This window comes from Ambystoma mexicanum, chromosome 11 (assembly GCF_040938575.1).
Source record: "Ambystoma mexicanum isolate Mex_15411 chromosome 11, UKY_AmexF1_1, whole genome shotgun sequence".
NCBI classification, from domain to species: Eukaryota; Metazoa; Chordata; class Amphibia; order Caudata; family Ambystomatidae; genus Ambystoma; species Ambystoma mexicanum.
In genome coordinates this window covers 1,100,812,295-1,100,836,841 of record NC_090934.1, presented here as the reverse complement: position 1 = coordinate 1,100,836,841, position 24,547 = coordinate 1,100,812,295, and the positions used below count along the sequence as shown (strand labels likewise).

Here is a 24,547-nt window from a genome sequence, read left to right as displayed (position 1 = left end):
ATCCGGTACTGCCGTTCCATATGGCTTTACAGAGAAGGATGGCGGCGGCTTGGACTGCTCCGGAGAGTCTCCCGGCGGTGGGCAGATCCTTGTCGTGAAAATACCGTCCAGCCAGTAGCGACCCCTGCTACTTGACCAGGCACCCCACTCCGGAGAGTTTGGTGGTGCAGGCGGCCACGGCCCCGGCAAAGCAGGCGTCGTACCCTACCATCCCTCCTGATAGGGACGACAAACGTTTTGATGGCTGGGCATTCTGATGGTATGGCGCTTCAGGCAGCCAACTCCATTTGTGCCTTGTCTCGTTTCACACACACTCTGTGGAACTGTGTTGCATTAGCGGTTGAACATATTCCCGAAGGGGACGAACGGGATGGTTTCCTTGCTATGGTCCAGGATGGTAAGGATGCCATGTGTGAGTCCGTTCAGTCGGGTTTGGACTTAGCTGAATGCGTCAGTAGGTCCATGGCGGCGAGCACCATGATACGCAGGTTTGCGTGGTTGCGGAAGTCGGGGTTTGCTCCTGATGTGCAGTCCCGGCTCCTCAACATGCCCTTTGACGGTGAACACCTTTTTGGCAGCAAGGCTGACGAGAGCCTTGAGAGGTTGCAGACCTCAAAAGCTGCAGCAAAGTCGTTGGGCGCTGCAGTTCGCCAACCTCTGCCTTTTCGTCCTAGGGGACAGCAGTGGAGGGGTGGTTCCTTTCGCTATTACTCCTTCAGTAAAGCGAGAGGAGCTGGCAGTCAAAGAGGCCAACGCAGGGGTACCAGAGGTGGACGACAGGGTACCCGTGGTGCCAATGCCGCTCGGGCAGTTGCCTCTTTGCCCTCAGGTAACACTGCAGCCGCTTCCATTCAGTCATGAAGCCATGTCCCATGGTTCGCCGGTTGGGGGAAGGCTGGCGCAGCATCTTGTAGAGTGGCAAGCCATTACTTCAGATGTGTGGGTTCTGGAGATCATAACCCACGGCTACTGTCTTCCCTTTCGGCACAGGCCTCGCGACAATCCACCGGGGAACCTCTCTTTGCAGAGTCCAGATCCGCTCCTTGCGCAGGAAATTCAAGCCCTGCTGGAGAAAGGCGCCATAGAACTGGTGCCTGTAGCGGAGAGGAACAAGGGATGGTATTCCCCTTATTTTTTGATTTCGAAGATCGACGGGGGATTGAGACCCATCATGGACTTGCGCGGTTTGAACAAACTCCTCAGGAAGGACAAGTTCAAGATGGTTACTCTCTCTCAAGTCCTCCAGGCCCTTCAGCTTCAGGACTGGTTGGTGTCACTCGACCTCAAGGATGCTTACTTCCATGTGCCGATCCATCCCAAGCACAAGAAGTACCTGAGGTTCGCGGTTGGCGAATCGCACTTTCAGTTTCGGGTCCTGCCGTTCGGATTGACCTCCGCCCCGAGGGTTTTCACCAAGCTCATGGTGGTGGTGGCAGCGCATCTCAGGCAAGGGGGGATTCACGTCTACCCCTACCTGGACGATTGGTTGATCAGGGGGAGCTCTCCCGAGCAAGTCCTGGATCATCTGTCCGTCACCTGCCACTCCCTTCACAGGCTGGGCTTCTCCCTCAATTTAAAGAAGTCCCATTTGACGCCAACACAGCGGCTCCAGTACATCGGAGCAGTGCTCGACACTTCCCTAGGGCAGTGTTTTCCTCCCCAGGTGAGGGCTCTTCACATTCAGCAGATGGTGCACAAGTTTCAGCATGCCCAGACGCTCCCAGCGTTCGAGTTCTTGAGGTTGCTCGGCCTCATGGCATCCTGCATTCTTCTGGTGCCAGAGGCTCGCCTGCGGATGAGATCTTTGCAGTGGGCGCTCAAGACGCAATGGTCGCAGTCCTCCGGCAGGATGTCGGACCCGGTTCAGGTGCCGCCCTCGGTCGCCCGGGACCTTCTGTGGTGGGCCGTCGAAGGCAACTTGATGAAGGGGGCTCCATTTTGGCTTCCCTGGCCGGAGGTGACGATCGTGACGGATGCATCCCTCATGGGTTGGGGAGCTCATGCCAACGTGCTGACAGTCAGCGGTCGTTGGTCTCCGTCGGAGTCCAGACTCCATATCAATCTGTTGGAGCTGAAGGCCGTCAGGCTTGCCCTGAAGGCTTTTCTGCCGACTCTGCGAGGAAAGAGTGTCCTGATCCTGACGGACAACACAGTGGCCATGCACTACCTCAACAAAAAGGGGGGGGGCGGGCAGGGTCACTTCCTCTGTGCAGGGAGGCGATGCAGCTCGAGTTTTGGGCCATCCAGCAGGAAGTTTCGATCTCGGCAGTTCATCTGGCCGGAGACGAAAACGTGACGGCGGACGCTCTGAGCAGGCAGTGCACGATCTCTCACGAGTGGGAGTTGGCTCAGGAGATTCTCCTGGAGATCTTCGCCCTTTGGGGGACCCCTCAAGTGGATTTCTTCGCCTCCAGTGTCAACCGGAAGTGCGAAAGGTTTTGCTCGCGGGAATTTCCTCCAAAAGGAGCCTTAGGACCCGTTTGTGGTGGAGTGGTCATTCCCGCTGCTGTACGCGTTTCCTCCAGTCCCCGTCATCCCGCAAGTGCTGCGGAGGTTACGGAAGTTCGGTTCCCGGATGATCCTCATTGCTCCGGCGTGGGCTCGGAGGACGTGGTACCCGGACCTTCTCGACTTGTCCATCTGCCCTCCGCGTCGTCTTCCCTACCGAGACGATCTGCTCTCACGGGAGAGGGGTCAGGTTCTCCATCCAGAGGTCAGATCCCTCAACCTTCACGCTTGGCTTCTGAAAGGTTGAGGTATAGGGATTGGGACCTCCCTGAAGATGTGATGGAGGTGTTGCTTTCGGCCCGAAGGCCAGCAACAAAGTCTCTGTACCGTTGCCGTTGGCGTAAGTTCTGCGACTGGTGCAGTTCAGAATGTGGATCCTTTTGCATGTGACATCCCCATGGTTCTGTCATTTTTACTTTCTTTGGTCCACAGGGGCTTGCAAGTGGGTACCATTATAGATTACCTGGCGGCGCTGTCCATCTTTAAGCGCTCGTCTGAAGAGTGTTCTTACTTTAAAATCCCTTTAATTTCACAGTTTCTGAAAGGGCTCACTAATGTGTTCCCTCCGTCACCTTTCCTGGTGCCCGGTTGGGATTTAAACCTTGTTCTTAAGTTTCTTATGGGTGCTCCGTTTGAGCCTTTACATTCTTGCCCTTTGAGGCTGTTAACTCTGAAAACTGTGTTTTTAGTTGCGGTTACTTCCGCTCGCAGAGTGAGTGAGTTACAGGCACTTTCAGTTAAGCCACCCTTCACTGTATTTCACAAGGACAGGGTTGTCCTTAGAGTTCGTCCTTCTTTTCTTCCGAAGGTAGTGACGGAATTTCATTTGGCCCAGAAGGTTGTTCTTCCGGCATTCTATCCTCCTCTGCATCCTGGTAAGGAAGAGGAGAGGCTCCATAGGCTTGATCCTAGGAGAGCTTTAAACTTTTTTGTTTCACGCATGTCCCTGGTCAGAGTGGACGATCAACTCTTTATTGGTTACGCTGGAAAGCGTTTGGGGCAAGCTGTGACGAAACAGACTTTGTCTCGCTGGTTTATTTTGGCCATCTCGGAGTGATACCGCTTGGCGGGTTAAGGACCCACCGGCTGGCTTGCGGGCCCATTCTACCAGGGGTATGGCTGCGTCTACTGCCCTGCAGAGGGGTGTTCCTATTCGCAACGTCTGTGATGCAGCCACCTGGGCTTCAGTACATACATTTGTACGTCACTATTCCCTCGATTCCATCCGAGCACAGGATCTGGCCTTTGGCAAGGCGGTCCTTTGCTCTGCTATTTGATTGGCTATTCTAAATTTTGATTCTAAATTCTTTCCCTCCTCCTTGCTCTGGTACTGCTTTGGGAGTCTGTCATAGAAATGGAATACGTCGGAGGACCCAATCCCCTCGAAGAACAAGTTACTTTCTTACCTGGTAACGTTCTTTCGATGGGATGGTCCGACGACGTATTCCATATCGCTCCCGCCCTGCCTTCCCCGCTGCAGAATTTCTTTTGCGATTGCAGCTTACGTTCCGCAAGGCTTTGTGTCTGACTGACAGTTGACTAGTGTCACACGTTCTGGGGGAAAAAACTACAACTGAGGCTACGGGCGTCGTGCGTCCTACTTATCACATCGGACGACGTCGGACGAGGCCCTCGACGACGGGGCATCGACGTCATCGACGCAGGACGCAGACGCAGAAAAAAGTTTCCGAAGCAGCACAGCTGTGGTGATTACATGTCATAGATATGGAATACGTCGTCGGACCATCCCATCGAAAGAGCGTTACCAGGTAAGAAAGTAACTTGTTCTTTTCATTGAAGCACCATTTCCATCATGAATGCCATATCAGGCTTGAATGTCTATTGTCTTCTGCAGACTCTCTTCGATTTGGGCTTCGCGGTCCATGTACCAAAGAAGAAATGTACAGTAACGTGGGTCCTCTTTCATTTGAGCTTTCAGAGTTTAACATTGTGTTTTTTCTTTTTTTCATATTCTATTATAGATATAGAGGCACTAGCTTGATCTTACAAATTGGCTATTTTACGTCCTCTGAGCACATTAGTGTGTTTGTGATTTTGCATTAAATCTTTTGGTGCTTGTGGCATTGGTGTTGGTGGTTCTTGCATGCATTTTTGGTGATGGTGTTTAAGCCAACACTCAGCAATGCCCCTAGGGGTAAACCGGTAAATCTAGGAAGCTGAGGTCTACAAAAAAACTCCTACTCTGGGGCAGTCCTCAGTTAAATGGGCACTAAGAAGTAAGATAGCAGCTCAAAATGATTGTGGCGGTCTGCAATGCCCGGCCCCTGTCTCAGGGGAATGTATGCTTGCAGCTGCAGAGCCTCCGCGTTCTCTATCTCAAGATGTCAGCCCCACGAATGTCCAGGTTTTCTCTATGCTGTATGCCCCTAAACGGACATCAGGTCTGAAGGGCTTTTTAAAAGCAAAAGATCTTCCAAGTAAAAACCCCTCAGTGGCAGCAAAAGTAGATGAGAATGAGCAAATGGTTGAGATGGATGCCTTTGTGCATGGCAATGTGGATGAAACTGTTGTCGGGACCGAATATTCAGCAGCGTTGGGTCCGAGTTTATGCCCCATGGCGGGAACAGCCACGGCTGCTGATATAGAGCTTAGATCAATATAGATAAGTGGCTCCTCTTGTCGATAGATGGCTGCAGCAGTATGTACAGAGCCATCCGATAGATCTCTGTTAGAAACATTGGAGCACTCTATTAACTAGATGGATGACGAAAGGGGTTTAGGTAGCAAAGATCTGCCATCACATAAAAAAAATAATACTGTACAGCCCTTGTCACACCCTATGCAAAGTGACTAGATACCATTATTTAATGTCTGAGCAAAGATGGAGACCACTAGCAATCATGCCCTCAAGGAAACTTGGAAGGAACAGTAGTGCTCTGTTAGGCCGAAACCTGTGCAGTTCCCTCTGGGACCACTGCAAAAGATTTAAGACTACAGGTGTTTGGCAGTAAACCCACTTGGTAACAGTCTGTACCACACAGATTCACTTGGTAGCTGTGGCTGAGCAGTCAGACTTCCCTCAAGAAGAGTTAGGCAGTATACAGAGTATTCACAATAGGTCAAAAGAACATAGTAGAACAAGCAAACACTGACCAGAGCTTGGTGTAAAAGATATATAATTATTTATTTAAAACCACATCTAGTAAAACACACAGGCACTAATATTAAGCAGTTCAAAAACACGGTCACTAAAAGATATACACTCCCTTAAAAGAATATTAGACAAGTCTTAAGTAAAGCCCCACTTATTTTCAGACAGCGGTGAGCGCTTAACATAGATGGCACTCTAATAATTCGGTTTAAAAGGGAGAGAAAGGCAGAGCATAAATTGAAACAGATCCCAACACTTTCAAAAGAACACAGCAAGAGAGGAAGGCAGAGTCAAACCGTGAAGTTAGAGTTCAGAAAGCCGGATCCACTTTAAGAGGATCAGAACGAAATGTGTCCAAGGTCACACGGTTGAAAAGTGCACAAAAGTCTCGAAAAGGTTCAGAAAGAGTTGGGCCAAAAAGAAAGGGACCAGTTAGATGGTCAAGGCGGCCAGCCCAGTCCAGAAGGTTTAAGGGATTATTACCTTGTAGCAATCTTTAGAAGGGGAGGCCTGGCGGACACGGTACCTTAAAGTGGTGAGAATACTCAAGCGGGGGCAGTTGTTCCTGGCAGCGGATGCAAGTCGGTGCTTCGTCCGGGGGAAGAGAGGATCTCGCCTGGGAGGAAGACAGGAGTCCGTTGCACTGCCAGGGAAGAAACCAGCCGCGGAGTTCTCAGGTCGAAAAGGAGCGGTCCTTTTATTCGCGGTCCAGTGGTAAGTGGCTATCCGGTTGCCGGGGTGCTTGGCACGGGCAATTCGACCACACGACGTCCTGGGATGCGAGGAAAAGAAGGTAAACTGGTTGTGCCCACCAGTCAGGGGAAGAAGACTCTCCAGCCGGGAGATCTTCTATGTCGTCGGGAAGTGGTGAGCCGGTTCCGCAGGGGTCCACCGGTGGTGTCGTCGTAGCAGGTCGGCTCAGCTTCTCCCTCGTCGGATTCTCCGGTCCTGTGGCGACTTCTGAAGTTCCAGTCCCAAAAGCCCTGCTTTTATGCAGCACACCCCCATTCACTCAGCCTAGCTGTCAATCAAACATGCTAAGTGGTGAGCCGGCCGGCTCACCACTTGGGCCAATCGCACAAGAGTGCGACTTGAGTTACCAAGGTAACTCAGTCCAGGGTGCCTAAATCCCCTCCCATACCTCCTGTGGTACCCAGAGTGGCACCACTTTTGGAGGCTTCTGTGGAGAAGCCCGCCAAAAAGTGGAACAAAGGGCTGGACTTGGGTTGGAGTCACAGAAGAGAACACAAACGCCATTTTAGAATCGAGTTCTGGCAAAAATACCAACCGGCGAATTAATATTAAATAAATAAACCGGCGGTATGTTCGAGGCTATGAGAATTAAATAATTAAAGTTAGTAGCCTCGAACAGTGGGAAAATCCTATAGGGATATATTCGCGGTTGAATATAAAAAGTAGTATCCACTGCCACCAGCCAAAACTCGATCAGGGGGGACGGAGACGTGCCCCCCCCCCCCCGACTAACAGACCCCGGGGCAATCGAATTGCCCCAACCAGTACGTCCACAATATGATGGTTTGTACTGGTTTCTGTTCATAATTTGGGACTAGTAAAGCCAATGGTGACTTTACATGCCCTGGGAGACAGTAGTCAGTCCCAGGGTATGGAGTCTATGGTGGGGTGTCGCTATGACACCCATGTGTCACTGCACGGAGGGTTCTGTTTAACACGCATAGTAAAAACACATGAGACCCTATGGAGTAATGGACCCAATAGCCCATAAAAGACATTAACATTCAAAGGAACACCATAAATCATGTCCAAGAGTGAGAGAAAAAAAGAGTCTCATTCTTGGCAGGAGAAAAAAACAAACTCCAGAAATCCAGCAAAGCTGCTGGGGGACTCAGTAGGTTAGGAAATTCAGCCTCAACAGAGAATTCTCCCTAACATGCTCTAACAAGTATGTGAACATTCCTGAGGAGTTTGCTGCATTAATAACACATTCAATAACTCAGTCAATAATCTGATTGTTTTCCCTTCTCTTAAGCTATGTAACTTTTAGCACAGTATGTTCTAGCCTTTTTCAATGTGCAGGGTCAGTATTATGTTACACTATTTCTGATTATGGTTTTGGCACAACTGGCTGTTACCGCAACTCTTGTGATGCTTTGTATTGGGAACAGTTTGAACTGTGCGACAATGTACCGTGCCTGACCTGGGAGAGTATGTGGGAGCAATATGGGTCTGGGCCCCATCACCCGCTATGTGTAATGGGGTTTGAGGGGGCTGTAAAGGGTAGTCTCAACTGGTAACTACATGTCACTTATGTGCAAGAGGTTACAAGGGGCTTGTTGTATGCAGGCCCGAGGTGACCCTTTAGGATGGAAACCAGATCAAAACTGCCATGCCATTAGCCCACAATACCAGATTGCGCAGACCCTGAAATATAATTATTATAATGTTCCATCAAAGTGTTCTTAATAAGACTCATCCGCAGGATCTCCAGAGCAGGCAGATTGTCAGAGAAGCAAGGAGCACAAGGCAAGCCAGGCCAAGCACAAGCATCACTGGCCCTGCTCATGAGCTTCTGGGTGAGTGTCACTGTGCATGCCACGAGTGAGGGAAACAAGGTAGCGGATCAGCCTCTTATAGGGTTGTTCTGCCTCTTGGGTAGGAGTAAGGGGGGCCATGGGTGGGGGACGGTCCCACTCTCTTAGTAATAATACTACCAAGCTGCTAACACTTTATTCTAGCCCAGCCCAGGGATGGAGAAAGAGCCCTATATAAATGGGGAAGTGCCCAGAGGTGGTGTGGGAGTTTGGAGTAGTGGAGCAGGCCAGCAGCAGATCGAAGAAGAGGTTTGATGTGTGCAAGTGTTTGGGAGACGAGTAGAATATTGAGGCGCAGCAGAGGTTGTTAGTACAGAAGAGGTTGGAGGTGGGAAAGAGCTGGAAAGAGGAAAGGAGGTTACAAGCGCAAGAGGAGGTGGGGAAACAGGAGAGGTTGGCAGTGCAAGAGGAAAGAAGATAACATGAGGGGAGGAGAGAGCTTGTGGAATGTTTGAAGGAGACCATGGAAGAGAAAGAACAAAGGGCTGATAGAAGCAAGAGGCCAAAGTCTTGGAAGTGAGAGAAGGATGCTATTAATGGATGATGAAAATAGTGTCAGTGGGGGCAGAAAACTGGTTGTGAGGGTCAAGTGGGAAGATAAATACATTCATGGCAAAATGTTGAAGGAGCTAGTCCCAAGACAGTAGCATAAACCCATGGGCATGAGTTTAGCATAGGTCCGGTGAGGGAAAAAAGCAAGAAAGGGGTTGGAAATTGTAGAATTATGTCCCTGGGGCACAGGATTGTTCAGGAAACCATTAGAAATGCCATAGTACCTCCCTGCTAGCGTCACCTCTCAGAGAAGTTGTGGAATCTTTTGAATAGAACCTCGAAACTACAAGGTGAAATGCTGAAATATGTTTACAACCCTATCCCAGCATTGGGCAATGGAGAGTTCATAAACCTGCCATTACATAATCGTTTCCAGGTCACTTTTTAGAGAAGATACTGAAAGTGGTGCCTGGGAGAGACCCTAAAAGACTATTTAAAGAAGAACATTACTTTGGAACCAGAGTGAGTTTACTTGTGCCATTTCTGACATTTAAGTTGCTGCCAAATGATGCACACACCCTAATGTAACGTTAGAAATCAAAACCTGCATTCTTTTATGGGACTATTGGCTTTGTGGCAAGAGCCACACAGTAATGAAGCAGTGGTCAAACAGACCTCACTCTGTGCCCTCATGAATGAAAAGACTTTTATTTTCCATCAGAATTTTCACTCAAGATTAATACATTCCACTGCGCTCTCTCATAAATTCCGATTTAATTTTCATTGTTTTGTGTTGCCGAACATAGTGTGCTATTTCAGTTTAAGCTCATGTTCCTGAATAGATGTTCAATTTTAATGTTTTTTTTTTCCTCTGACATAAGTTTCAACAAGTAGATTTCTATCATTTAATCTCTTCTTTACAGTGATAGTAATAACTCAGATGTTTGTCGTCAGTGACAGAAATAATTGTTAGAATTAGTGTTCTCACCTTTGTTCTTGCAAGAAAGCTCACAAGATGTTTGGTGACATCTGAAATTATGTATGTGCTATTTTGTTCTTTTAGTGGCGGTTACCTCCATTGCTTGGTTCAGTGAAGACATGCAGTTTGCAGTTGGTTACATGGATGGGAAGATGCTGATTGCAACAAGAGAACCCTTGGAAAAAGAAGGATTTGTATTAATTGACGCACATAAGGTAAAGCTTGTTTCTTTGGAATTGTCAGCAACATGTTCTAATTCGATACATTACTACTTTATGGCGTTTTCTATGGGAAAGAGCAATTTCCATGGATCGTGTCCCAAGCAGGTATGTTACATTCAGAAATCTGCAAAATAAAATTCTAGTAGCCAAGACACACATGGTACGCCCTCTGCATTTCCTGAAACCTCTAGGAGATCTTGAAGGTTTGGCAAGGTCAGGTACTCGGTGCTGTTTCTAAGACTAGTGTGACGAGTCAACACACAGATGTGTTAATAATTTAAATTAGCCTCATATACTCCTAGAATGCGTTATGTCTATATATTCTTAGCGAACAATGACAAAATGAATTGGCAATTTATTGCATTTAACAAAACAAATAACATTTGACACATTTATGCTACATTCTAAATAAAATACATAAATGCCACAAAAGCTCCAGAGGCTTTGCTGGTAGAGTTTTAACTTGATCCCCGAATGACAATACAATAATGGTGTTAGATTCACTATGTGCAAGGGGAACTCTACTGACGTTAATTTGAATGAAGACAATAAATGCGACACAATCATTGGATGCTTTATCTTAGTCTAATGTTTGAACAGAAAAGTGGACAATGGATTGATCTTTTCCTTATTTTATTGTTTTAGTCCTAAAGAATAGTTAGATTTAAGAGAAACTCCCCCCTACTGATGGGATTCCGTCCCCAAGAGACTGGGTCAGCATTGCACAGCAATAATTTTGTTAAAGTACAGGCAAAGTCAGTGCTTATGTTCCTCAAGGGCTGCCCCCTCATCCACCATTCTAGTTTTCCACGGCAGGCCTTTACTTCCTGAACCTTCAACTAAATCATGTGTACGTCAGCCTGCGCATATGTTAAACCCACTAATTCACACCCAGAATGATCAATCGGATTCCCCATAGTGTGCTATGCACCGCCTAAGGGCAGCGTGGAGGACCAACATGGGAGCAGTCATTTTTAGTCCAAAATTCAAAGGTCACATGGGTATGCCTGAGGTGTCCCACACATCTGCTAACAGGTAGTCCCTTGATGACCCCAAAGGTCCAAAGTGCAGAGAGCCTGGAACTGAATGTTCTCCCAGGAGTGATTTGATCCCTCCTGGTTTGCTGCTAAAACAAGAAACTGTTCACTTCTGCTTTAACAAAATGGCTTTTTGGAAAGATTCACAGGCTCAGGGGCCACCCCCCTAGTTACAGCTCTTGCTGACAAGGCTTCCATCCAGAACGCCTCATGTCTTTTTCGACCATGTACGTTCCAGAGGTCAGCTTGGACCAGTCACTTGACAAATTGCATTGAGAAATTTGATGGCAAAGGGAGATTTGAATTTCCATTCCCCTCATCCTTTCCAAGAACAAGGACTCACATACACCTAATACTCAAATGGAGGCTGGACTAGTGAGAATGAGATACATTTGCTCTTTAAAAAGCTAGTTTGTGCCTTAACCGGGGTGGTCTGTGCTGTTCCTCTGTTTTCCTTTTTTTGCCCACTAAGGTAGAGGTATGCCAGCTTTTAAGGCCGCTCCAGGATTCCTCTGCAAATACCACTGGCAACTGCCAACTCTAAACAGTCATATTTCTTGCAGCACTGAGTGCCCTGTGAATAGAATCAAAGGAAGAATTACAGAAGATACCTTGAAGACCAGACACCCTGCTATATTCGAGCTTCTCTGGTCACACTCCTAAAATACGCTTTTAGATTTACCTTCGAGCCTTGCTCTGGTCATTGCAGAGGTTTACATGTGCAGTTTAATAATTATATTTTTGTTGTATAGTGAAAATTAATATTTTTACAAATATACTTTTTGACTTCATGTGGAATACCAGCATTGGTTGAGTCGATAACATTTACACACACTGGAAAATCTGCTGAAGTGGGTTTAGGCTGTTTGCCAATCAGGAATCTATTTCTCGTTTAGAAACAGCACAATAGCTGGGTTTGTATAATCTTATTTTAAAAGTGAACGAAGAAGATCTGAGCCCCTATGCCCCCTCTGCCCTAGTTTAAAAATGTCACAGACGATAGTAGCTTCCCCAGCCAGCCTCCACAATAGATACACATCCCCCAGAAAAGGCACATGTATCACTAATGGGTGTCAAAGTAAAGTATTAAATGTGGTATTCTGGGTTTTCCAGAACTAAACTACAAAAAGGGTGACTTTTTGCATTGCTTGTGTCCGCTTCCTGGTTTTTCTACATTTAGCAGGGAATGGTTATCCTCCCTTTTCATACATTTTGGTTTGATAGGGACACCTAGGTTTGTTTGCAAGGCTTCTCTCCCATATTCTGTAATCTACAAGGAAATAACCTAACAATCAGAGTGCGTCTGATAATCTTAGTACATTAGTTAAGCACCTGCTATCCTCTGACGAGCTGACTCATTCATTTCCTCTCCTGAGCCACTGCCACCTTCTACCACTGGTTCTCTCCACAAATCAACATATACAACAGTGATATTATAACATGCTGGCGCTCCAGGCTGTCGGGCGGTTTTCAAACTGGCTCTAGATTTAACTCTTCCTGGGTGGAGGTTCTGTCAATATAAAGGCTTAGAGCAGTCGCAGCTCTCTGGATCGAGGTCAGAATCCCTTGTTTAAAGAGTGATGTTGCGGAAGGACAATTTTGATAGCTCGCCTTCTGCAAGAATGCAATTTTCATCTCCCCATCCCCTTCCTTCCTTCCCTCTTTTGGGGCCCTCCCCCAAACCCCTCCTCTTCCTCCTTCGTTTCCCCCTGCCCACATTTATCTTAGTCAAGCCACGCCTCTGCCCAGCATCTCGGAAGTCCGCCGGTGGAATTCAAGGTGCATTATTTTGCATCAGCCCTTTTCCCAGTGCTCTTCTGTTGATTGCACTTCCCTTGTGTGGCCCATAAACGGCAGATCAGCTCTCTTAAATCCTGGCAATTCAACTGTTCGCCTAATCCAGCTGCAATGTTGATTTCTCCTAATTGTGGTAATTCACCTTTTCACCTAATTGTGGTACCAGGAGGGAACAGACAATTGCCCTAAAGTAGTACCGGTTGCGTTTTCTCTGGCCAGGAGATTATGTATTATATCTGCAGATGTTAGATGGGACTGTGTAGCTACCTTGGGTCACCAAGGATAGCAGTGGCCAAAGCTTTTAGGGATACTTTTTTGGGTGTTATCAGGTGCAGCATAACATGGATATTGGCAAAGCCAATAAGCAGGATTGTCAGATTTGAGCTATTTACTTTGACTAAAACGGTTCTTTCCTTCCCAGATATACTGGTGGCCTCTCTGGTTTGCTTTGACGAATTCAAAAGCCTGGTTCTGGGGATATTGTGACGAATGTTGTGGGGTCATCACTGATCCCCACCCTAAGATCTCCTCTTTGGCCAGGGGAAGGCAGCCGCTACCTGACCCTGACCCCAGGGGTGCTATTAGAAGGGAGGATCACATGGAGGATATGGCTGTCAGGGAGATGTGGTCACCCTATCAGGAGAGACACAGTATTCTTCTGTTAATAATGAGGAAAACCCAATCATTCCTGAGTTCCTAATGGCATGTTTTCACTTCCTTGTTACTTCTCAAGTCCCTCCCGTTGTAAGACCGAAAGAACCCTTTTTTGTGAAACACTCTAGGCAGAATAACATTCAGACCTCAGGTACACATGACTCACATTTAACATACTTTGTCTCTGGTGGTTTTTTCCTAAGTAAGGGACCCAAACAAAATACCATTACTTAGAATACTTAATTAACATTGTCTATTTCTGACAGTTTTGATTCAAAGCAATGCAGTTTTAAAAAGTCTCATAAAACCCTCATTCCTGGGACGAGGAAGAGGAGAAAGGAGTTAATGTGGAGCAGAAGAAACACCAAGCTAAAAGTGCAGACTCGTTTTTGCAATAGAGGTCAGCTGTGCAGGAGATTTAAAAATGGTGTGCCTTTCCAAATTGTAAGTGAAGGAGGAGGAGAGAGATGAAGAGCAGGCAAAGCAGGAAGCAGAACCGGAGGCAGACAAACGAAAGTGGACTGTGTGGAAGAAGGCAGGTGCTTACTATCAGGAAGGCGAGCAAACAGGAGAAGGACAATCTGTGCTGCAGATGAACTGTTGAGGAGCCGGCAGCAGTGTGAAGGCCGTCGGGGACACAGTCTCAATCAAGAGCAGCAGTTCCACCGGCAGATGAATGAGAAGTCGGCGGGACAACCGCAGGCGGGTCTGCAGAGCAGTAAACGCTTTCCCAAAGCAGAGACATTGCCACACTCATACGCCTGCTCAGAAGCATTGGGAGCCCCGGGCTTACCGATAGGCATGCAAACAATTGTGAACTTATTTTTTATTTTGAATATCAACAAAATGTTCTAGAAAGAAATAATGTAAACAATTCTCCATATATGAGATGTCGATATGGGGAAAGCTGGGGTAAATGTTGTCATAAGCCTATTAACATTAATGAAGCAATTGAAAGGCAAGATCTGTACAAATCTTCATTTATGAAATGTAAATATGGGGAAGCTTTGAACAAGCATTGCCACAAGCCAATGAATATTAACAATGAAATTAACAAATAAAACTTGAACAAGTCTCCATGTATGACATGCCTATATGGGGGAAGTTGGAACAAGTAATACCTGGATCTAATGAAGTATAACGAGTGAAGGAGCACAACTGTGTTATTCTTATAAAAAGAAAGAGAACTGAAAGATATAGAAAAGATTGTAAGACGACCTGATGAAAGAAGTGCATCAGACAATACGCCCTTGGTGGAAAGATACCTGGCAGGAGAGTACACAAGGGGATCTATAAAGCCCAGATGGGGATTCCTGGCAGGGGAGTATACCAGGTTATCCATTTACAGTATGTGTTATCCTTTTAGAGTATGTGAAAGGAAAATATATTGTAAAAGGGTTCCTGGCAGGAGAGTATACCAGGGGACCATTGTTAATTGGTTGCTGTATAAAAGAGACCCATTTGCCATCATTAACACACCATTACTTGTAAAAGACATTCTTTCATCATTCTTAAAGTTTTATAGGAAAGAGACATTTCTACTCTTAAGAAATTGTTGTGTAAAAGAGACATTGCTACTACTCTTAGGGAACTTTTGTTTGGAACAATAAAAATGTCTCATCCTTTAGAAGTTTCTATGAGATACCTTTAACATCCTTAAAACAACATTATCTGAAAAAGACACTTTTTCATCATCTTTAAGACAGTGTTAGATGAAAGAAACATTCCCGCCACTCTTAAAGAAACACTGTTTGAACAGAACCTTTTGATTTTTCTACCTGACGCAGTTCAGGGGAAGGGAATCATCCCCTGGTTACAAGGATTGTTTTGTTGTATTTACATAGTTCTTGCACACCTTTTTCTATATTTAAAGCAGAGACATTTACCTTGCACCTTTGTTGTTCATTGCTAGTGTGAGGGTCAGATGCGTTTTGGACACAAAGACAGTTTGCCTAATTTTGATGACGAAACACAGACTAATCCCTAGTTTTGATTTATTAGGCAGGGAAACTCTCTTTAGGGAAGGGACAAAAAGGCCTTTATCTAAACACTTTCATTTTAATAAAATGCCTAATGTTGAAAACATTATAACTTTGTGTCTGTCTCTCATTTCTGACCCCTCATAATAATCTAGTGGAGTGGCCAAACGGTCTGGATACATCACAAAGCTATTTTAAGATGGGGCCGGAGGAGGTACATGGGGGGGTGCCCTGGCTGCCCTCACTTGGTGCCCTCCATAGGGCAGGGGAAGGTTCTATGATACCAACTAGGGTCAGAAGGTGGTTTGTGAAAGTAATAAAGAGGATGAGCTTGTTCTTCCGGTGTAGGTTAATAGGATTCATAAGGAAGGGGAAGTTCAGTTATCAGAAAACAGGTTGAATATCAGGAGGAGGGTAGTTTTATTTTTTTAAACAGTATTTTATTGGTTTCACAATTATTAAACAAATGCCACCATGCCCTAGTTCACATCACAGGTTCAATGGATTATAAGACTCAAATAAACGACTCCCCATCAATGCTTTCATATTGCCCCTTCTCCTTCCTGTAGCACCCATGAAAACAACGTTAACTTTCGTATGAGAAATGTCTCTTGACGACCCGGATTGACCACTGCCAACATCAAGTAGGTATCATTCTGCAATGGCAGCTTCACATATTTTCCTAAACAATTCCCCTCCCCCATCCCTCTCTCCAGAAAACAGGTAAAAACTGAGAACACATTGCTCAATGTTATCAATGATAGTGCAACCCAATACTTCTACGATCATTACAAGGAAGTTTACTTCATGGTCTGCTTTGATACTTTGTCCCTTCCTGCCACCCCTACTGAGTCTGAAGTATAAGCATCTCACACGACTTTTAGTACACTCTTTGGGTACCCTCTCTTTTACTTCTGCCCCACTTAATTTTGCGCCGCCTTGTGCTCAGCATAATAATCTAAAAAGGGAAGACAAACCATGTCAATGTGTGAGTGGGATTCCAGGAGGGTTGACATCATACTCTCCATCTGATATATAGTGTGCGCTTTCATGAGCCACTCTCCTCTCGTTGGTAGCGTGCTGCTTTTCCATTTAACAGTTGGACACACTCTGACTGCCAAAAAAACACTTTCTGAGCATGTGTGCACGAAGGGTATATGTTCCCTCGGCCTCCGACTCTATCGCAAACAAAACCAATAATGGGTATAGATGCCTTTGAATACCGTCGATGGCCTGTATCCAACCCAAGGTCTTCTTCCAGTAGGTCTGTTCATTTACACAACTCCACCACTGATGCCATTAATCACACACCTCCCCGCACCCCCTCCAACAGTACGACGGGGCCCCTGGGAACATCTTCGATAATCGTTGTGGTGTTAAATGTCATCTCATCAATAACCGACCATTAGGCATCTAATACTGCATGGAAATAGATATCTTCTGTACTGCTCTATACATTACTGTCCATGCATCTAACTGATTTTGCAACCCTAGCTCATCCTCCCACTTTTGGGTGCTTGGTTTCGTCAGTTGACCCCTGGAAAGCAATGCACTATACAGTTGAGCTGTCAACCCTCTCGTGCCCTGTTGTTCACTTAGTGGAGAGGTGCTATCACGGTGCCCTGCTGTGCGATCTAATTCCTCCCTTGACATATAAGCACCTTCCTTCCACATTTGCCCTGCTCTCACTAAACCTCCCTCATAATGAGGCTGAAAGTGGTGTAACCCTAGTGACCGATCCCTTATGGGGGGAGCCCATATACAACTGAGATGGCCAGGATGTGACTCCATTCATGGTTCGCATAGGACGCCAAGGGGACCATAGAACCGCTAAGACTGGGTTTTCACGAATCCTGCGTGGCATAGTCCGATATGGGACCCACAACCATTCACCTAGGGTTACAGGCATGAATAACTCATTTCTAGGCTGACCCATTGTTTCTCTACAGTTTTCCACAAATGGTCTGCTAGGATGCGAAATTGGGAGGCTCTGTAGTAATCAAAGAGCTAGGGAAAACCCATGCCCCCCTTATCTTTCGGTGTGATTAAGGTTGTATACGGGATACGAGGCTTCGAATCTGCCCTTAAATATGCTATGAGGGATCGCTTAACCGCCTGCCTGGAATAAATCCGGGACAATCACTGGAAGATTCTGAAAGAGAAATAAGGATCCGGGAAGTATATTCATTGTAATGGAGGTGAACCTGGCTGTCCAGGATAACTCCATTTTGGACTCACTCTCTAGGTCTATTTTCTTTTTTTTTTTTTTTATTAAAATGCATTTGGTTTACATCTTAAACCTTACATTTATCGTTTACATTCAATCTACATTATTCTCCTCATAAAAAAACCAATTACAAACACCAATGTCTTTTATCTTTTATCCTTCTTCCTTATTGTTGTTATTGTCCGACATGATGTTTTCCCAAAAGTGAATTATGGTTGCGACCATCTTTCTATTATTTCCCATTGAGATTTGACTCCATCTTTCTTCTTTTCCCATTTCGATTATGGCACTAGCGTATTTGGCGCTAAAGATCAGTCTTTTTTGATTTAGTGCCTCGCACTCCATAATTACATGATAGAGTGTTTCGGTTTTCCCTATTATCTGACAGAATCTGCAGTCACTACTTGCACTTTTATTTTGGCTCCATTTCCCCAACACTTCTCTTGTTGGCAGTAGGTTTAGTCTGAATCTCAGGAACATGTCTCTTATTTTTCGATCCAGATATAATTTTAAGTAATTTGGCAGTTGATTAAGTGCTCTTTCCTCTCCCTCACATTTAAGTGTCATCCTATATAGATCTTTCTGCTCTTGGGTTTCAATCCAATCAGTTCGACTCAGTTTCTTTTTTGCGATTTGAGGCATTTTCGTCAATGTACCAGTGTAATCCCTTTTTTGTTGCATATACACCAGGATGCTTCTTTCCATTTGTCCAGTGCAACATTATTGACGTGTACTTTTGAAGTTCTTAGAATTTCTAATGCCGGTATCCTTTCTTCGCTGTTGATTTTTCTGTAGAAATCTATTATTTTCCATTCAATTATTGATTCTAATGATTGGAGACCCAGTGCATATCATATCCGTATCATAGTTGTGTTCTGAGGTAGACTCAATACGTTCCGCCAATACATCGCTTCCAGTTTCATCCATATGGTTCTATCATGATTAATCATGGTTTCTGCCCCATATGCGAGGATCGCTGTCACATTTTGTTTATAAAAAGTTACCGATGGTATGAGCGAAAATTTTCCAAATTTCTTATGAATTGACAGGCCTTGTCTGGCTAGCATTCTAGTTTTTGCTTTTAGCTGTTCTGCCCATGGTGCTTCTGTCAATGATTGGTTTATCCATATCCCTAGATATTTATAGGTGGTAACCTGGATCAATTTTTCTTCTTGGAGGTAGTATTGGAATGCTTTTTTCCCATTTGAATTTTTCTTTGTTAGATACATGATTCTTGTTTTCTTAGTGTTTATTGTCAGTTCGTTTTGTTCCATGTATTCGTAGGTTTGGTTTAGAGCTTTTTGTAATCCACCCGGTGTTTTTGCTAATAAAATGATATCATCCGCGTAGACCAAACAAGGTACCGCAGTCGCATTTGATTTTGGAGGATTGATGATTGGTGTATTTATAGCCTCTTCAAAATCCGACGTAAATAAGCTGAACAAGGCCGCTGCAAGCGGACACCCTTGCTTTAAGCCGTGCCAGGTGTTTATTTGTCTTGTTGTTATTCCATCCGCTGTCATTCTTACTTGTATTTTTTTGTTGGTATACAAGAGTTTGATTGGTTCTAAGATGTCACTAGGTCTATTTTAATATTCTTCCACAAGCGTATATAATTTGCATTGAACAGCTTTGCTAAGTATTTCGTAATCACTACACCTAGGTATCTCAATTCTTCTGTCTGCTGCTGAAATCCCCATTCGTTAACCAAATTCATTGGGGGGTCGAGATCGCTCAGAGCGGCAGCGCCATCGTTTTCTTTCAGTTTTGCTCGGAATCCTGACAGCATCCCATATTCCCCCAACGTAGCAAAAAGGTCAGGTATTGACTCTAATAGTTGGGTTATGTAGGCTAAAATGTCAGTGAATAAAGCCAACTTGTGCTCGCTCTCTTCTCTTATTACCCTATGTATATCTGCATTTATTCTGATAGCCTGTGCCAACTGCCCTACCACCAAGGCATACAAGACAGGCGACAAAGGACAGCCTTGCCCGGTGCCTCGCGTTAAAGGATTCCGACGCAACACCATTAACTAAAACTTTGGCTCTAGCGTTCTTGTATAATGCCAATGCTCCCGACACCCAGTGATGACCCAGGGATGCCCACCTCATGACACTATGTAGAAAAGGCCATGCGGCTCTGTCAAATACTTTTTCGGTATCCACAGACATCAACGTGGGGCACTAATTTCTTCCATCTATGGCAGCTATAAGGTAAAGCGTTTTGCAGACTTTGTCCGCACCTTGTCTGCCTCTTACTTAACCCACTTGATCAGTATGGACTAATTGCAGCAATATTTGGGCCAAGCGATTGGCGAGGATGCTCGCATAGGTTTTCGCATCAACATTTATGAGTGATATTGGGCGGTATGACGGGCTTGGCTCGTTTCCATGATTGAGTTGAGGAGTTTTAACAAAAAAAGGGGTTAGTTGGTTACTGTATGCCTTATAAAAGGCCGTTGTGAACCCGTCCTGACCTGGTGCCGAGCCTGCTTTCATCTTAGAAATAGCTGCCTGAATTTCCTCAGCTGTGATTGGGCTGTTCAACAGGTCCAGACCAACTTGTGCTATCGGAGCGCAGGGGAACTTTGATAGATCTCGCGTAATGCTATCTTCTGTACCCACCCGCTCAGCTGTAAACAAAGTGAATTAGAATCTGGAGAAGCGCTTTGTAATTTTGCTAGGGTCTACTAGCTCTGCGCCTGTTTCATTCTTAATTTTGTGGACTGCTCTTTCAGATCTTCGAAGTCACGTAGCCAACATGCTATGTGCTTTGTCCCCTTTTTCGTAAATGTTTTGCTTTAAATATCTCAATTGCATTAGCGCCTTGTCTTGCCAGATATCTCTTAGGTCATTTCGAAGTGATCTGACCTCCACTAAAAATTCTTCAGTGTCAACTGGGTGAGTGCAGAGTTCTAAATGTTTACGCGTGACTTTAGGTTTGAGCTCTATTTTCCTTCTTACCCTTATTGTATTTCTATTAGTCCCTTCCACGATAATAACCTCTCGTATTTTGGCCTTCGCTTCTTCCCACACAGTGTTAGCGACCCATCCACTGTATCATTTTCATTGAAGTAATTCCTAATAGCGTCAGATAGGGTTTCTCTAAATAGTGAATCTTTGTAGAGGATATCATTGCAGATCCATCTGCGTTCTGTACATGGGGGGGGGGGCGTCAAGCCCAGTTCCAATACACATAGATTATGGTCTTACCAAGCTACTATCTCTATTGCAGCAGCTATTATTATGCCTTCTTTATCTGCCTCACTCAGGAGATAATCTTTCCGGGTATAGGATGAGGGGTAAAAAGTGAACACCCTCTTTTGGGTGCTTGGTGCGCCAGGTGTCAATCAGAAATGTGCCCTTAGTAGACTTGGAAATCTTTCTTTGGCTGAGCCCCCTGGTGGATCACCCGCTGCCTCATGGAGTCCCAATCCATCCCTGGGTCTGATATGTAGTTAAAATCTCCTCCACAAACTGAAGTACCTTCTTTCCAACCGCCCAGGAAGTAGAAGAGCGTCTCGCTAAAGCGGAGCTGATTTTGATTGGGCGCATAAACTGGACAAAGAGTGATTTGTTTGTGTTCTTATGGTCCCCTTCAGTGCAAGATACCTTCCATCCTCTCTCTTCTCTGTGTATTTGCTCTTTTAGCAGGCCCAGTGATTTCCTATATATAATTCCTACCCCACCCTTCTTCGACCTACCCGAGGCCCATTTTCTTGTACAAACACATCTAATGTTGACAATTTTAATTCCCTTGCCAGCAGTTTTGAATATCAGATGGAGAGGAAATGTGAACGCCACTAGGTGGCAGGAATTAACACATGTGCCCAAAGGGGTGAATATGGGGGAGGAGTATTCAGAGAACCTGAGTATCAAGATACAGGTGACCAAAAGGTTGAAGGCGAGGGCGAGGTGAAAGTAGAAAAGAAGAGGGTTGTACCCAGATGAGTGAAGATGCAAAGAGTGCCATTTGGAACAAGGGCTGGGCCCTGACGGGCACAGAAGCTGAAGGGGCTGATGGAGATGTTGGTTTGAAGGTGAGTGGTGCACAGAGGGGCATGAAGTAGACAGGAATGATGTACTTTGGCAAAGGAGGAGTGCCCAAAGGGGCAACGAAGACAGAATAGTGGTCAGGGAGGTGGGTGTTAAAGTTAAAAGTAACAGAAGTTGTTAAGGAAGGAGAGCGAGTTAGAGAGCAAAAAGAGAGACATTTATAGATTGTCCAATTGGGTAATTACTATCAGAGGCGGCCAATACGTTGGTGCGGCTTGATGGTCTGGGTATTGGACGTGGTGAGACTGAGCAAGGACGTTAAGAGGTCCTTTACTCGTGACTGCAGAACGAGCAGTATGGACAGTGTTCGTCATTGACTGAGCAGTGCAGAGATACTGTGGTATAGTCTTTAGGCATGAGTTCTCTGATGCTCCTGATGATTCTCCTGCCTTTCCCTTCCATTTTGGTCCCCCGGAGGGTACGGGGCCGGCGTCTTAGTCCAGGGCGTGGATTAAGGGGTAAGGTGGGGTCTGTATTTGCTTGCCTCCAGAACAGTGTGGTGCATTCTAACTGTCCATTTGTCTGATCCACTTCACCTTGCTCTTCCGTTTGTTACTCTTGTTTTATCATTTAGGAGATTCCTCTCCTAAAGGGAGGGTCCTCTTTCTGTGGTCCTTTGAGCTGTCCATGCAGTAAAATTTCGGAAGTGTAGGGGCGTACAGTTTGTGGCAGCGGCTTGCTAGGTCAGGGACCACGTGCAGGCTTGGAGCCAGAGCTTGAAGGCTGTTCTATTTGGCGGCACATGTGTGTGTTAAGGATTGGGGCGAAGAATCACTGAGAGTCCCTTTTTGATTTTTCCTTATGCATGCTGCACTCTGCACCCCAGGAAGAGGGGGCAGTACTTTTAAACCCCCTGCTCATGTGGAAGTGCGGGCAAGTGCAATTGTGGCGGGTGAGGCAGCAAAGATTTGCTCTTTGGAAATCAGAGCAACTAATTGCTTGGTGGATGTATGCACTTAAAGGTAAGACTAATGTTTCTGCAAAGAATATCTGGTCTGGAGAAGGTACCTGTGTGTCAATACATGATGGTGAACTTATACCTTGCACCGCACTATCCCGCAGAAAATCTTTGTCGGCCATCTCTGAGGGGTTGATTTAAGAAAAATTAAAAATTATTTATTCAAACCTGGGGGCAAGTTACAAACTCCATAAAGAGATAATGGCGTGGGGAAACGGAGGAACCGTTGGAAATGGTTTTGCTTTCCCCTGAACCCACTGATATCGAGGACCTGGACCAGCAAGTAAATATTGATCACATTTCTGATGTCTGTATTCTCGCCCCTATCGTAGCTCAGGAGTTGGTTAAATGGGTTTGCCTCTCACTTAATCTAAGAGCAAACCTAAGTCCAGAGTTTGATGGTAGAGAGGTTATCCTTCATAGAACCCAGCAGCGTACGATTCCTGTGGAGACGTCATCTGACTTATTCGATAGACATTTCCACGGGCTTGGCAGTAGTCCTGCCCTGTTAAGAAATGTGGAGGTCTCGTATTTGGATAAATCGCAAGGAGAAGGAAATGAAGATTTTGCTGAAATCAATAGGGGAGTATTTTGTAATCAAGATGAGCCCATCGAAGAAGCTATTACGGTTCCAGCTCTGTCCCATATTTTGAATTCTCTTGATAGAGGCATGATAACCTCAATTTTGCGGTAAGAGAAGTCCGGGATGCTTTAAAAGCGCTGAGCTCCAAAATGTGTTTCCTGGATGGCTTCAACACAGCCCTCTGTAATAAACATGGTGGTAATGAAGGCCTGCCTGTTCATGTTAGCAATCCCCACTTGAGAGAAGAGATAATCGCTCATGTTGGTAATCCTCACTTGAGAGAGGCGATAATCACTTTGCTTCCCCTAATCATCATTGGAGAGTTTGAAGAGAGGGAAGAGACCCATGGAACAACTCTATTAATGATAATCACAGAGTCAAATGTGCAGGACTTTGCCAGAGATGATCCCCTATTATCCCATGGGGAGAGGATAGAAGAGAGAAGTGGGGGGGGCTATTGAGATAGTAGAGGTTAGTCCAACAAATAACACCAGAAGGAAGGGGATTAAGTTGCTAAAGAAGAAAACAAAGGTACAGATTGAGCAATTACCAGGTTTTCGACAATTTAAAAAAAAGAAGAGACTCGATCCCCAAGAAATTGAAAAATATGAAATCTGCAAAAGTTTAGAAAAACTGTGGCTCATGGAAATTTCTACAGAAGTTAAGAATACAGTCAAGGTCACCACAACAAGGTGATTTGTGTGGGGGGGGGGGGGAATGGTATGGTTGATGAGGCGCCTTTAAGAAATAAAAGGGAGCCTGGGAGATGTAAGCAGGCCAAGCCATCTTTGGGAGTGAAGATATTTGTGAGCCAAAGGCAAGGCTCGATGATCCCATCCCCATGTAGATCAAATGCTCAGGGGCTGGAAGATGCTGTGTCTAGCATTTCTGTGCATGAAGCTGACAGTGTCGACCAAGCTTCTCTGGGTGGGACTTGCAAGGTGTTACCTGATGCTTAACATATTTTATTGGAGGATCTAACCATGGCCTCTGTTAGCAAATCCATTAACCATTCATAAAGTCTTCACAAAGGTCCTGGGGAAGGGAGATATGGCACAAACGGTTTCTACCAAGAAGACCTGTGTTACTCGTTACTCGTTCTATACCTGACTCTTCCCGTTTAGATCAATGTTAATGTTAAAGGTTATTTGTACTGCGCACTATCACCACCGGAGTGGTCCCCTGGTGCTCTGGCGGATCTGAAAAGGAAAGTGGGTGGGGGGGGTGAAGATAGTGGGAATGAGCGGGATAAGTGCAAGCTGAGCTTGGGTTGCTTTCCGGTCAGTAGTCGTTGTGTGCTGTTGTGCGAAGCTGTGTGTGATTTGTTTTGTTGTTGCGGTGTAGTGAAGTTTGTGCGGTTTGTTGTGCTTTAGGG

At 45.5% G+C, this 24,547-nt stretch overlaps 1 protein-coding gene across 10 annotated transcripts in view; it reads left to right on the top strand.

Moving 5' to 3' along the window:
* The window catches only part of HERC1 (HECT and RLD domain containing E3 ubiquitin protein ligase family member 1), a 3,379,312-nt gene that overhangs the window by 2,603,726 nt on the left and 751,039 nt on the right, over positions 1-24,547 (top strand). For all 10 annotated transcript variants that reach the window (XM_069624399.1, XM_069624403.1, XM_069624396.1 and 7 more), the window contains exon 55: positions 9,746-9,876. In XM_069624399.1, coding sequence (XP_069480500.1) covers positions 9,746-9,876 — 131 coding nt within the window. The remainder of the gene's footprint in view (positions 1-9,745; positions 9,877-24,547) is intronic.